Source organism: Furipterus horrens, unplaced genomic scaffold (assembly GCF_987537825.1).
Source record: "Furipterus horrens unplaced genomic scaffold, mFurHor1.1.pri manual_scaffold_1, whole genome shotgun sequence".
In the NCBI taxonomy this organism is placed as follows: domain Eukaryota; kingdom Metazoa; phylum Chordata; class Mammalia; order Chiroptera; family Furipteridae; genus Furipterus; species Furipterus horrens.
The window spans coordinates 206,462,132-206,478,054 of record NW_028327171.1 but is presented as its reverse complement, the minus strand read 5'-3'; the positions used below and the strand labels follow the sequence as shown (position 1 = coordinate 206,478,054).

Below are 15,923 nucleotides of genomic sequence, written 5' to 3'. Positions count from 1 at the left end.
ACCCCCCAACCTTATTCTAAACCCTTCCATGTCTCTATAAGATTTCAGAATATAAATCTGAGAAGTGAGAAGCAAGCAGGCTGTTTTCTCTGCTTGGTCTTTTCATGTTGACCAAAGTTCCCACTATGAAATAGAGGCTTTCTTTTGAATTAAGACATTGATTTGTGAAAGCTCCCATTAAACCACATATTTGAGACAAGTGTTCAATCTGTCATTGTATTAGTCTATTATTTCTTCTTCTAATTCTGTTAGCCAAGGGCAGAGCCTTGGGGTTTTGGGACTCAGTCTCCAGGACATCTCTAAATTGAGTCAAGTTGGCAGTGTTTACCAAGGTGTGGAAACATACGATTGGTGGCATCAGAGATGATTTTAGGGAAGACCCAGATGAGATGCTACCTAATATTGAATTGCCCTGTGTGAAAGTTAGGTCCTTTTTAAATCTCTCAAACTCTGGCTTCTCTGTGTTTTTGGCAAAGCATGGAGAGTCAAGAATGTCCTGCAAACATAGATAGTATTGTTTTACTTAGATGCTATTTTCATTTTTATGGTTACAAGCCATCATTGCAAGTGATAACAATAATGGGACACTTCCTTTCAACATATTTTCTTTCAAAGTAACATAGTGTCTCAATTTAAGAAAATATATTACTTAAATCACAGTACAAGATGCAGGGGGCTGTGGCAGCAATTCATAATCTGGGTGACGTGAGAAAACTAATTCTTGGGAACAATTGGGACAGGAAAATGCCATAGAGAAATGTCTCATCTGGGGGAGCAGGCCATGGGCATCATACACAGTAGGATGATGGCTTCCAGATGTTGAGCTGGGGGCTGTGTTGGAAGCCTAGTAGCAACACTGAAGGAAGAACCCTTACGTGGCTTATAATGTGGAGCACATACCCACTGCCTCTTCTTTCCCACGTGGCAGTGTGGCAGAGTCCAGCTTTTCCCGAGCTGGAGTTCTTACCCGAGGTGAGAGGTTCTCTTCCACAGGGAGGAATGACTGCCATATTTTACTAGAGTGTGACTGCCAGGTTATACTATAGGGCAGTAGCTTGTTTTAAGTATGTTTCTCAGTCTCCCTTGATCAGGGATTGCTTTTGTCACCGTGGCCTGATAAAAATGCTCTCCTGATAAAACATCTCTTCAGGAAGAGCTCAGACTTACAGCCACGCAGCATCATCTTTTAGTGAATTACAACTATTTATTCTACTTTCCTCTTTAACCCCATTTTCCTTCATTTTTACAACAGCCGAGTCAGCGTACACACTGTTGGTTTATTTTCACATTTGTGCATAGGCGTTTACCAAGTAGGACTGCATTAGGGCTACTCTGTTAGTTAACACAATCATATTGCGGTCTCCCCACCTGAAATGTGGGGAGCACTCCGGTTGAGCTCGTATTGCATGTGACTGGGCATGGGCACCCTTGCTCCAACTTCTGAAATGGAAATAGGATTCATTTTCCACGTGCAGCAGCCAAGTGATAACCCAGCTAGAGCGAGACCACCTCAGTTAACCAGTGCCCTTCACGAGCTGCCGGGCAATTCTTTTCCGAGAAATCTATTGATTTTCAGGATCTGACCCAAACCATTGCTGAGAGAAAGTTCATTTTATAACTTTATGATTTTCTTCCCTTCTGCTTTCTTTCTAATGGCCTCCCTTTTCTACTTCATTTCCCAATCCTGAACATCAGAGATTAAAGAGCCCGTTTTTATGGAGTGCATGCTAAAGTGCTCTGTTAGGCAATATATTTATTACCTGGAGTGAAATGGATTTTCACAGCCAGGAAGCCTTCTTAGCTTCCTTGCTAACTCTGTATTTAAGAAAGTCACCCCTTGAGTTTTGCTGGACAATGGCTCTGTGTCAACCAGTAAAGAAAGAGAAAAGGCATGTGTGTGTGTGTGTGTGTGTGTGTTAGGGGAGCTGATCTTTAATACAGCTAATGAGCACATTTCCATTTTTCATTTTCTTCAGATGTTCAGTGGCTTCCATATGTCTGCTGCGTGCAGCTCTGTTCATCCAGTTTGGCTTTAGTAACCTTGGGGTTGCCTTTGATGGAAGACATGTGTATCCACTCTATCTTTCACTCGTGTTTATGCCTGAGAGTCTCTCTGGAATTGCTTTGGGGGAGGGAGAGAGAACTGTGTGTGTATATGTGAGTGTCTCGAGGTACCCTTAACAGAGATGCTGGGCATCAAAGGACCACCTCCAAGAGGTGCTCCCTGCTGGGCTGGCTTCAGCTGGAGGAGTCTCTGCAGCGATGCTGTGTCTGTTTTCCTTGCCATCAGTTATACCTGTCAGATATGGTCAAGTGGTTTGAAGCTAACCCCATTCCATTTTCAGTGACGATTTATTTTATTTTTTCCTCAAGTGGGGGTTTGGCAGGTGTTGGTGTGCGGGGGTATACCTGTTGGAGAAGAGCAGCAAGAAAACCCCACACTACATCGTCATTCCTCGGTGGCCATTTTTTGATGTTTGCATGTAATTTCACAATTTGAGAACAGAAAGCAATATACATTTAATATAGGAAGATCCCTAATCTGGTTCTACAGAGCAGCTTCATTAGATAAGATTACAGGTTTCACAATTGCTTCCTTCTCTCTCCCTGGAGATGGCACGTGCGTACCATCGTCAGTCACACTGGAGCTTAATGACAGCTGGCTCCCATGTGACCACCACGGTGGCAAAGCAGGCATTGGTCAGCCTGCTTATGTGCATCTCAGATGTGTTCCTCCCCCACCCCTGATAACACACCCAGGGGAGGACTGCCTTTTTATCTTTCTCAGTGGAAAGAAGTTCTGCTACTCAGCAGGCAAAAGCAATATTTCAGCTCTTGTAAAATCATTGCAAAATGCCCTATCTGTCCAGAGAGACCATCAGTGCTTTATTTGTGTTCTTCATTATTGGCATGGTTGTGTTCAAACTGGAAACTTTCACTGTAATTAAGTAGTACTTTTGTTTATATTGGAAAGTATGTCAATTCTTTGCCTATGGCATTCCCTCCAGAACCCTTGGAAAAGTTGTGAACCCTCTTGCTTGCATAAAATTAAAGACCAGTAAGGTGACACTGCAGTAAGATGAGAGGCAATTTCATTGAGTTTAAAAGGAAATCTTCCCAAAGCTTTCACTGCAAAAATTGAAAGCAAATAGCATTCTCTACAGTTATAGCCGTTCGTGAGGAATGGTTGCACGTGCTGTGGACTTGAGTCATGCCAAGGCCTGTGGACCTACCAGACTTTGACTTCAGAGATTATTTTTCTAAGACGGACAATGCACAAAATGGTACTGGAGGGCATCATAAAAATAGTGTATGATATTCTTTTGTTTGGGAAAAGAGCAAAATGGGAATCGGGAGGAAGACAAGGCAATCAACGCTTCACACTTTTCTCAAGTAAAGTGAGATTATTGACTGATGCCACTAATTTTTCCCCTGAAGTAAACTTAAAAAAATTTTTTTGTTTGTTTGTTTTTCCCAATAGCACCATCATCCATTGCTTTGGTCCAGGCTAAAGAAGTTACCAGATACAGTGTTGCTCTGGCTTGGCTGGAACCAGATCGCCCCAATGGGGTCATCCTGGAGTATGAAGTCAAGTATTATGAGAAGGTATTACTTGAATGGACAATGTTCCTCCCTCCTTTCCTTTTTTTTTCTTTTCCTTTTCCCCCTTCATCTTCCCTCCTTTCCTCCTTCCCTCTCTCCTTTCCTCCCTCTCTCCCTCCCTTTCTCTCTTTTTTCTTTCATGTGTAGTTTTTGGCCAATTATAAATCCTGGAGTACCAGTGAATCTCAAAACCAAATGCATTTTGCTTCCTAGTCAAGTCCAATTATGATTTTTTTATATTAAGTTGGTTATCTTCAAAAAACAGGAAAAGATATATTGCATTCTAATAACCATCCATATTTTTTTCTAGCAATGGAAATAAAGATAGCTAGTCCTAATTTATAAACCTTCTATCAATAGAGTGACTTATAAAAGTCAAAATATCCCTGGCTGGTGTGATTCAGTTGGTTGAAGCATTGTCTTATGGACCAAAAGATCATGGGTTTGATTCCTGGTCAGGGCACATATGCAGGTTGTGGGTTCGATCCCTGGTCAGGGCCTATATGAGAAGGCAACCAATCAATGTTTCTCTCCCTCTTTCTCCCTCTCTCTTTAAAAGCAATGAAAAAAAAAATGTCTTCAGATGAGGATTTTTAAAAGGCAAAATAATGATCTGCTTAAACAGATCACTGCTATTCAGAATCAAGGTGTGGCTTTTGATGACTTTTAATAGAAAAATCAGAGAAATGAAATTATACTTTTCTGCCTCTTAAGGTTATAGAAAGACTTTTTTTTTACAAATAACTTGTCTCTTAAAGGAAAAATTCTGAAGAAAACTATTTGCATTCAAGGTTGTTTAGCAAAGCAATTGCCTTCTCTTTCTTTTTAAAGACAATCATTTATTGGCTTCCTTATTAAAAGCAGAAAGGGACAACAAGATTGTTTTCATTGAAACCAGATTACAAGATTTTCTAGATAGAAAGTAGAGGAAGACAAGGGAATTTCTTAGTTATTTCTTTTAAATTAATGGATGTGGAGTGAGAAAAACCACCAACTCTCATCTAATGTTCCTTTCAAAAAAGATTATGAATAAAGAGCTGAATATGCCCAGTGTCAACAATGATCACACAAGAACTCTACATTTCTTTGAACATCAAAGAAGTAACAATAGTACTGCTAACATTGAAGAGAATGTAGGGGTTAGAGAATTTATCAATCTCTATTTTCTTTCACCTTTGGAGTAGAGTGGCTTGGTACCTTTAACTTTGTCCCTACAATAAGTGGAGGATTTATTTTGCTATCTTCCTTCATACTGTAGGATCAGAATGATCGAAGCTATCGGATTGTCCGGACAGCTGCCAGGAACACAGATATCAAAGGTCTGAATCCTCTGACTTCCTATGTTTTCCATGTTCGGGCCAGAACAGCAGCTGGCTATGGAGACTTCAGTGAGCCCCTGGAAGTCACAACCAACACAGGTAACATGTTCTGAGGTTCTTTTCACCTTTTGGGACAAGTCCTATTGCAGTGACATCAAGGAGTTATACGTAATTTTTGATTAGGCAAACATTTTGTTTCAGTGAACAATGCCTGTAACTTAGAAAACCTCATGCTATTTAGAGAAGACCATTTTTAAGATAATAATATCTGACCACGTTTTTCATGTGATTGAGAAAATGTTGTCTGTTTTTCACTTGTTTTCAGCATGCTATAGACCGTGAGAAATGGGATTGCTAAACCCGCTGAGAGTTGCATTACTTTGAGGAGACTGGAGAAGGGACCCCCCCCCTTTTTTTTTTTTTCTATTTATTTCTAGGAATCTTTTAAAATCATCAGAGCTCTTTTGGATAAATATATCAAACTCTCTTTCTCTTTCAACATTGGGAGTTGCACCAATTGGTCAACTGAATAAAAAATGTTAACAGAGGGTAAAGCCACCAATAAGCAGGTTACATAAGACATCTCCACCTCCATGATTAAACAAAATTGACTACTTGACTACATGATAAGGAGGTGGTGGAGCAGGATTTTCGACACCAGTTCTAGGAAGTAATTTTATTCACAAATTATTAAATAAGATTTTTTTTTTTTTAAGCAGAAGAAAAAGTACTCCATAATTGACTCTGAAGGGGTGTGATATTCCTCAGAATTATCCTCAAAGCCTTCAAGGAGGAAGTGGCCTTTGAGCTGGACAATAATAGGCAGGTTTTCGATAGATTTGGGAGGGGTGGGAGGGAGAGGAACATTCAAAGTTGCGCGTCCTTTCTGAAATTTCCCACTAAGGAATGCACCATATTTTTATGTAAGTGTTTTTAGGGCTGTGAGTAGAAAGGAAAAGAAGAAGAAAAAAAAAACTGACGGGTTATATTTACCATAGGATTTAATACGAATCTTCCGGTTGAACTTCTTCGTATAATTATAAAAAGAACGCCCTTGACTCATTAAGGCTGCCTTAGAAAATGCGGTTGCATGAATACTTAGGGAAGAGCAAAGAAGCTGTGAGCATTCCGAGTGGCTTCAGAAATTTGAAATTGTGACCCAGTCAGAAGTGCTACCTCTTAGGACCGTCCCAAAGGTGATCCCTGTGTGACTGTCTTTGCCAGTGCCTTCCCGGATCATCGGAGACGGGGCCAACTCCACCGTCCTTCTGGTCTCCGTGTCTGGCAGCGTGGTGCTCCTGGTCATTCTCATCGCCGCTTTTGTCATCAGCAGGAGGTAAGCACTGAAGCCACTCACTGGACGCCCCCTCCCTTCGCAGTATTTATAAGGGAGCTTTGTGTCCCCGGCACGCAAAGTGGAGGCTTTGATTAGCATTACAAACACAACATTTGCATCTCAAGTCCTCTTCTCTTGGCTTTGATCTCCCCACACCCCTCCTGGAGCTGCCGACTGTACCCTGGTGGTGGCTCTCAGAGCTGAGAGCCTGGAAAGACCCAGCTAATTCCAGGAAACCAGGCTGAAAAGCAAGCCAGTGGGAGATTTCTCGATACTCTAAGCTGTAAGGTGTTACATTTATATGTCTCTTAAGCTTGGACTTACGGCCAAAGGCAGAAAAAGGAAAAGCCATATAAAACCGGGGACCAAAATCTCTGCTCTGCCATTTGTCCGCTAAATTACTATAACCTCTTTGAGTCTTTATTTTCCTTTTATAAAAGGGGGGGTAATAATATCTTCTTAAAAGAGTTATTGATGGGAGAATTTTGATAGGTAAAGGAGATAATACGGCAGATGGTAAGGGCTTCAGCATTTCCAGACAATATCTATTGAGCACATTGGGAGCATAGCGTTGCTCTTGGAAAGAAATCTGAAAGGGGAGATTGCTTGTCCTTTATAACTGTACAATCTGACTTGATACTTTAAAAACAAAGAATAGCAATTACATGGGGTTTTGCTTTCATTATTATCTATTCCTGCATTTGGAAAAATTTTCAGTGTATATAAATAACTTTTTTTTATCAGAACATATAGATGTTTAAATGTCTAAAAATAGAAAAACATTATTAATTACCTTCACCTCCAAAAATAGTTGGCTGTAATCCAGCACTATGTGATGCTTAGAACCTTTTGAGACAAAACTTGCTTGCAGAAGGTGGGTCTCTTCTTGTGTTTCAAGCTTCTCTCCAATTGTTGGTTGGAAGCATTTTCTAGGTGTTGTCCAGCTTCCCTTGAATGCACCTTAAAAAAAATTATGTTGCCTTGAATAGCAGAAAAAAGTCACCTCGTTACGAGTTTCTCTAGGATGTTCTGCTTGAATGAAAAGAATGAAAATGTAACGCAGGAAGACGAGCTTATTAAAAGCCAAAGCTCTAGAAAATAGCATCACAAGCCTGATGACTTAATTTCCTCTCTGCTTTTATTGATCACTTTATTATTTAAGGCAGGATTGATAGCAGGATGCATCGGATTTCCAATTATGAGTCCCCACCTTAGAGAATTGAGCCTGTCGAGTTACCCAGAGATGATTCCTGTCCCTTCTTCCCCATTTAAAAAAGAAATGTCACTACCCAAGGCTGATAAACACTGCTTGGTGATTGGTCTTCAATGGATCACTTTTTAGAAAATGAAATGTCAACCCCTTGCCCTCCTATTGATTCTGCTTTAGTGTTGGCCATAAAGCTGTCATGGGAAGGCTGCCTGGAGCCAGGTAGCTGACAGGCTTTGCCGGGGCCTGATGCACACTCAGCTGCTTCTTTCTCACATGCATGTCTGTGCTCTGTCATGTTCAACGGCAAATGTTAAAATGGGATAAGAACAGGTGAAGAGAGAGGAGACGGTTAGTGCGGATAAAAGTCTAGCCCATGCTTTTAGAGAGAGTGCAAGTGAAAGGTGGCAAATGGTACCCCAAATCATCTCATCGCACTGTGGCCAGCAGTCTGGGACAGCGACAGAAGAGACACCCCTGCCTGGAAAGTGATGGGGCTCCTTCTGGCTTCTTAGCGACACAGAATGTTGATGGCGGGGTGGATGCTGGAGCCAGACCCCTCAGAGGGTGAATCCCCTATACATGAATGCAGTACTACTGATGGCATGTGAGATTTTAAAGAGATAGTTGGGCAGGGACCCACAGGGTGAGAAAGTTTCAGTCCCTTTGATTACCTCAAAGAGAAAGTCTGTTTGGTGCTGATTTGTCCTTTAAGAAAGAGGAAACGGCCTCAGGCTCACAGCTGGTGTCTAACTAGATTTTTTTTTTTTTATAGTAATTGTGTCATTTATGTCATCACATTTTCTTTACACTAAGAAGCTCGAGCGTTAGGCAAGCCAGAGTAATCTTCACTTTTTTTCAATAAGATCCATGTTTTTCTTTTGGCTAACTTAGATGTGTAAACATTCAAGGATCTCAGTGACAGGATCAAACTACTAAATTTATAAACTTTATATATTTAAAATGATGTGTTATACATAGCTCATGGACCTTGATATACTGTATGTTTTTACCACCCACATTGTGTCAAGCAAATTAACTGACATTTTATATAGGCATCTTTGATCAGTGTCATCCTCATCGCTCAAGTGATATTTTAAGATTCTGTCAGCTTTTTGGAGAAGACAATTATACTTGCTAAGTGGGCTGTTCAAGGTGGAACTCTTGTACCCATGGATGCTGTCCTTGGAAATTGTATTGCAAACCACATATGCACATTCTCTTAGCAGGCAGCATCATTTCCCCATTTTCCTACAGGTGCATATTTGTACGCTCTACCATGGAACAACGTTATTGCCTTTTGAAGTGACATTTGAAAAAACTATTCATACTAGCATAATACAATTCAATGATAAGGTCATAACGTCCAGGACTAATGATCAAATATATTAACTTTCTCTGACACTCCCCCCTTTATATTAATGATTTCAAATAGTATTAATTCAGGTTGCTTTAGGCTAGTGTGTCTTCCTCAAATTGTACTTTATTGTTTAAGTATGTAAAACCATTCTAAGAAATGACTAGAACACAAGATGACTCTCTCCTTTCTAAGGGACAGTTGGTAATCAGAGACAAGTATTGGTTGATAACCAGGCATAGGCTGCTTTGATACTCGCCTTTGATGATTGTTAGTGATACTGGCTTTCCATTTATGTTAGGGTTATAAAGTACTCCTTTTGCCTGAATTAAGAAGAAGAAACAAATTGACTTTAAGAGAAAAATGAAGTGTATGACAAAATTTGTGAAGGAGCTTCACCACTGTTTCCGGTTTAAAAAACTGCAGAATCTCTAACACTGGCTTCTTGTATATTAGAAACTTGAGGACTAGAAAGGAGGTTAAATAATGAACTAAGCCAAAGGCACACAGCACAGCTAGTTAGTTGCCTGATCAAGACAGGGGTTCATCTCATCTGATTTCCAATCCTGGCACAGATAAATTATTTTAATGTCTTCGTAACTGAAAATTTTGACCTACATCAAAAGTTAATGTCAACAGTTCCATCGGACCAAAATTTTAAGAGTCTGCTCAGTGATGTTGGTAATATTTGCAACCTGTGAATTCATGTGCAAGTCCAATGCATACTATAAAGTTAGATATTGCAAGTTGGTTTTTTCTTCTTAGGAAGGTGAAGATTTTCCACTTGGAAGATAACTGTTCACGTAATGCTAAAATGTTACCATTCAGTCTGTATCTGCCTTTCTCTAGTGTCCTCATTGGAATATTATGATCACATAAGAACGAGTACACTTAAATGGCAGCCTAAATTAGCTCTGATGAAGCCATGTACATGAGGGGGCAGATGGTACTGCCGGAACATTTCTAAACAAACTTTGTGCAATCAAATGGCACAATTTCAACCATTTTAAAATGTTGCTCATGAAGAACATTTAGCCATCATTTGGTGCAAGAACAATGGTAGCTTAAGGCAGTGGGGGAAAAGGATGACTTCTATGACTTCTCACGGGTGATGCCATTGAATGCTGGAAAGGGTCCTCCTGGAGCTGAGCTACGTATTACCTTGCTTTATCTTCTTTCATCTTCACTTTAGCTGAATAAATTGCTTCCCATCCACTTGGTCAGGGAAGTTAGTATTTTAATAAAAGCAGGGTTCTGCTGGGCCCCTGTCCCCTTCCCCTCTGCTATTTGGTTTGTTGTCTTGAGGATCCTCAAGGTAGCCAGAACAGCACATTGTTTGGGAGGACATGGCTGGGGCTCCCACTGTTCCCCAACAATGTCCCTTAAAACCCTTATTATGCCTCCCTTTGACAGAGAGAGGGCTTAGCTCATAGGCTTTCAAAGTTTCACCTGCAGATGAAAGATTCCATGTTTCCTTCTGGAGCATTCACTACGCCCCCCCCCACGCCCCCCCCCCTGCCCTTTTTCAATCAGCTTGCCCACATCTCAGTAATTAGAAAATCTTCAACAAAGGTTTCCTTCTGCCATTCAGGTGATCTGCCTTGGATGTCAATACTGAGTTAGCACATCTTTAGGCTGTGTGCTTTCCTCCAGGCTGGGTGACCCAATGAGACGCTTCACTGGGCTTTCTTTCTTGGGACTATAAAGGCCACTTTGTCCTGCCCTGAGACAAGGAGAAAGGGTCATCAGGTGACAAAGGTAGAGTAGGACTGAGGCATTTTAGTTTTCAAGGTATTATTAAAAAGCTAATAGGCTACAATTAGCCTTTGAACAATAATTCTAGTGTTCCTTTCTCAGCATTCCCTGTACTCTCGAAGGGTCCTCTCCTCCAAGCCACACTCCAAAGTAAGAAGTTTCCTTAAAGATATACCTTTGCCTCTAATTTAATTCCTCCTCTATGTTTAGAAGTCTGAGGAAGGGATGGACACGTCAGCCTTATAATTAATGATCCCTGCCATTTTGCATTTCCTCGGGCTTTGCACATATTTAATGAATGTGCTTGATATAAAACAGATAATTCCACCCCTGGGCAGCTTGAAGCCGCTTGTTTCTCTTGGTGCATACCAGAGTCGTTATGAACTCAGTGACAATTTAAAGTTGGTATCAAACCTCTCCTGCTTTATCCCCCTTTTTAAAGGAAAGAAATTCAAATCAGTATTGGAGATCTAAAGTGGTTTAAAAGATACACTTGTAATTTTAGATAATGCTTTTAGGAGCTCTGATAAGATACAATCTCTCAGGCTGGCAGGGCCCTATCACACCCTTGGGACTTGCCAGGAGTTTCCCTGATGTAAAATGTTGTTTTCATAGTCCCCGACTTAACACTTACATTTCCTTTAAAAGGGAAAGGGTGGGGGAGGTTTGGAGGGGACCACATCCTTCTTAGGAAAGTGTGGTTGCAGGGTATTTAAACTTGTTAATGTCCTTTGATGAAGCAGTGGATTTTGAGAGCACAGTAGAATACAATATACCTGGAGTAACTGATACCAAATGTAAAATCACTGATAATTAACTCTCCTTCCATCATATAACTTCATGTCCCCAGTGAGAGGTGTGTGGCGTGTGTCTGGATCAGGACAGACACGCTCTGGGACTTGCCGAGAGGGACGTGAGTGAATCACTCTCTGGCTGCCCCCGTTCCCTCTTCTGTACAGTGAGGACTGCGTGTGTGTCTGTCTGCCCGATGGCTTTCATAAGGTTGTTGTGAAGTATGCAATGAAATAATAGACGCGGAGGTTGTTCAAAAAGTTAAACGCAAAGGAAAAAGGCAAGCAGTTATTTGGGACTGAATTACACCAGTTAACTCCAGTAACTGGATCTCTGTTTACTAAGCTGCTTCCTGCTTTGCAAACAGTTAGGGGAGGAGATAATACATGTGAGGAGAGCACTTTGAAAAGTTAAACGCAGTGTAAAAGTGCAAGGTGTTATTATTTGCCAGGGAATTACAGACACAGAGGAACATCTGTGTGGGGCAGGCTCCTGCCTCGCTGACAATGAAGGGAGCGAGGAATGTGGGGGAGGAGCTTGGAACACGGGGCTGGGGGGCGGGGGGGGGGGGGCTCTCTCCTCGCTGCTCTGCGTGGCTCCTTCACGTTCGCTGTTTTCTCTCCTTACGTGATCAGCGACCTTTCTCTACTTGTCCGCTGTCGGCATTCAGTCACCACATTCCGACAGTACCACACTGACCTTCAAGGAATAGTCTGTCATCTCAGAACCTCCGTTCTCTCGACTGTTCTCCTCTGTAAATCCCTGAGAAAATACAAGATGATTATAAACTCCAATGTCAACTTGACATTTTTGACAGAAACAAATGTACACATCGTATCCACTAATTTGGTTTCATCTTGCCAAAGTTTAGAGAGATGTAATACCAACTGAGCTGATTTTTTACAAAGATTTTATGATTTTTTTTTTTTTAGAGAGAGGGGAAAGGAGGAAGAAAGAGAGGGAGAGAAACTTACGTGAGAGAAACATAGAGAAGTAACCTCTCACGTGCCCCCAAGTGCAGACCTGGCGCACAACCCGGACATGTCCCTAACCGGTATTTGAACTGGTGACCTTTCAGTCTTCAGGCTGGTGCTCAGTCCACTGAGCCACACCAGCCAGGGCTGCTTTTCTGATTCACTCACCTGATATTTTATACACACATACATGCATATACATATATATACATACATACATATATAATGTATTAAGATTACTGGTTCAATATTTATATAAAGTCAAGATTTCTAATTCCTAAGACTATGGCAAAGCCAGATCTCACTCCTAGAGGATACTGGGAGCAGAATGAGTGCCAACTGCAAGACCATATACCATTTTTTTGAAAAAGAATTAGACTACAAATGAAAACTTATTTTCATTTTTTTCAAGTTTTCTACAAACTCTTGAGGAATGTAATCCAGTACAAAGCAAATATTTACCCTTGACATTTCCATTAATAATTGAGGATTTTGTATGCAGCAGCTGAAACCAGTAACCATAAAACCATTGTCTTAAGAATATCATATAATATAATAATGAGGTACCTATCAAATACTCAACATTATTGCCACTTGATTTATGCAGCATTCACTCGTGGAAACTGATTTTAATCTAGAATATATGTGGGAAAATTAGCCGATAAATTTATGATCTATTTTCAATAATATACATTTCTTTTGGGGATGTGAAATTATAATTATATTATAAAATATTTGCTTTATTACCTCCATTTAATACAGGAGTTAAGAGCAGGGACTCTGACTGCATGTGCTTGGAACCGTTCTTCACTGCCAAGGTGACAAGTCACTTGGCTTGTTAGTTCACCTCCCGTAAACCACAGTTTTCTCATCTGTGAAATTGCACTAGTGTTTCTGGCAGACTTATATTATGGTAGCAGAAACTTATCTGATGGTTTTCAGATTTTAAAAATAATTTTCTTTTTAAAAATTTTTTCATAGACGGAGTAAATACAGTAAAGCCAAGCAAGAAGCAGATGAAGAAAAACATTTGAATCAAGGTACAAAAAACTAGATTAAAAGTAATTTCAGTTTTAGAGCATGTCTTCTGTTTTCAGATTAGAAATGTCTAAATACTATTCATGTGGCTATTCGTATTATATTCCTTTTATGGAATTATCCAAATAATGTACTTCCAGTTATCAAACTGAAATAGGTGATTGGGGACTTTTGAAAATGAGATTAAAGATGGGGATTGGGGAATTCCTTTAGATTCTTTTTTTCCTTCTTTCCTTCTTTTCTTCTCTCTCTCTTTCTTTCTTTCTCTCTTTCTTTCTTTCCTTCTTTCTTTCTCTCTTTCTCTCTTTCTTTCTCTCTTTCTCTCTTTCTTTCTTTCTCTCTCTCTCTCTCTCTCTTTCTCTCTCTCTCTCTCTCTCTTTCTCTCTCTCTCTTTCTCTCTTTCTCCCTTCCTTCCTTCCTTCCTTCCTTCCTTCCTTCCTTCCTTCCTTCCTTCCTTCCTTCCTTCCTTCCTTCCTTTCTTTCTTTCTTCTTCCATCCTGAGAAGGTATTAGTCTAGCTGGCTTCTTTTTGTAACTGGGGGGCAAGATTTAACAGATAACAATTTTGTTTTTTTCATATTAAAAGGTAAAATTTCTGGAGAGAAGAAATAAGAAATTGAAATTTAATTGCTATGCCTACCAAAATAAGTAGAATTTAGGATCTTCAATATTTCCTTAATGGACTCTGGTTCTCTGGGTCTAAATGAGGTCAAAGAATAAATGTGAAGCATCGGCTCTAGGATGACTTGAGTAAGAGAGAAGCCTCAGTGGACAGAGGTTGATAACTCCCCAGGAACACTGTTCAACAGACATTGCTGAGCTGATGGCCCAGGGGTCTACCTCTGCACTGCCCAATACATGAGCCAGCAGCTGCCTGTACTACTGGAAGGCAGCTAGTGTGAGGAAGGGGGTAAATTTCAAATTTTATTGAAGTTTAGCTAATTTACATTTAAATAGCAACACGTGGCTAGTAGGTAGCCTGGTAGACAGCACAGGGAGGTAAAAGGAAGAGAGAAGCTAGGGGTAGGAAGAATAATCTTGAGAAAGATGAGAAAGATTTTCTTGGGTAGAGCATCTAAAGAGATAAAGGTCATGGAGTGCCTGACTAATCTTTATTTGTTCACCTTGCTTCCTTTCTGAAACCATTCTTTTGAATTTGCATGGCGTATGTATTTTTAAAGACAAAAACGCTGTAATTTTTTTGTGTGGGGGGGTGTGATGAGGACAAGACTGACAGGCCTGAAACATCCAAGGGGTTGAGCCATGCCCCAACACCCCAGGAGCTCAGGCAGGGAAAGGAGAGGTGTGAATACCAGCAGAAAGTTCCTAGTAATGACTGGTGCATCTCTGGGCTGCTCAGGAGTCACATTCGGAAATTAGTTTGCAAGTGATTATGGGGTATGGCTGGATCACGCTTCCTGGTCTTCACACCATCCACCCTTAGGCTACATTTCTGTCTACTAAAGCTTCCAGGCGAATTTCAATGTCTTTACTTTCTCCCCAAACAGAATAGAGGTAGAGATCCAATACAGAGGCTATGTTCGCAAGTCAATAGGCAGATTTTATTCTTCTTGTCCATTTTAACCCCTTGAGTGCCAGCGTCGCTCCCAGCAACTCTTTTTTCGATGGCTATAAATGTAAATAACAATGGAATAATTTGTATTTTATGTTTGTTCTCTTTTTGTACTTCAGGTTATATATTGATATAAATTTTTCTCATGTTGATCCAAATTTCAAATTATGCGTGGCACTCAAAGGGTTAATCTAAGTTTAATCTCAGTTTTGTAATTGTTGGCCACATGTTAATTGGTCCAGATATTGAGCAAAAGGTGGCACCATGTAGACAAGGCAGTTGAAAAAGAGAGCTTTTATTTTCTTCCATAAAGGAGGAAAGCTGAGGGAGGTGGGTAGTTCATGAACAACTGATCAGGAGAGCAATATTCAGCTAACACATTACAGATTTCCTTCTTCATTTTTTCCCTTGGATGAGTTGTTTTTCCATGAATTGTCCTTGAAGTATGAAGATATGCCATGAAGTCAGTAGATCTGCAACCTCTTCAATAGCTCACAGTCCTTTGTTTACCCACTAAGGAAAACCAGAGCAAGAATTTAAACATTTTGGCCTGTCTCCGCTAAGTATTTTCTCATTCTTAAGAAAAATTTCCTGTGACAAGTATTTTTAGACTGAGACAACTTCAGTTTATTAGTGGTTCCTGAGAAGTGTTTGGTCATCCTAGCGTGTGTTTATTACTCAGGTGTTAGAACTTATGTGGATCCCTTTACATACGAAGATCCCAACCAAGCAGTTCGAGAATTTGCCAAAGAAATCGACGCATCCTGCATTAAGATTGAGAAAGTCATAGGAGTTGGTAAGTGTCTGAGCATCTGTCTAATAAACCCACTTTATTTGTGGATATTAAATCTCCATATATGATTACATAAATGTGTATGAGTGTATTGTGTGTACATGTATATATGTAAATATCTGTACAGTACATGAGATTTCCTTGCTCTATGTAAAACGCCATCATGGTGTTTGGCAT

The 15,923-nt window shown here is 40.3% G+C and overlaps 1 protein-coding gene across 1 annotated transcript in view; it reads left to right on the top strand.

Annotated features, from left to right (window-relative positions):
- EPHA4 (EPH receptor A4) overlaps positions 1-15,923 on the top strand; it is a 66,122-nt gene that overhangs the window by 35,891 nt on the left and 14,308 nt on the right. Inside the window, exons 4-8 of the mRNA XM_090288393.1 lie at positions 3,482-3,606; positions 4,862-5,021; positions 6,147-6,258; positions 13,325-13,383; positions 15,636-15,749. Coding sequence (XP_090144519.1) covers positions 3,482-3,606; positions 4,862-5,021; positions 6,147-6,258; positions 13,325-13,383; positions 15,636-15,749 — 570 coding nt within the window. The remainder of the gene's footprint in view (positions 1-3,481; positions 3,607-4,861; positions 5,022-6,146; positions 6,259-13,324; positions 13,384-15,635; positions 15,750-15,923) is intronic.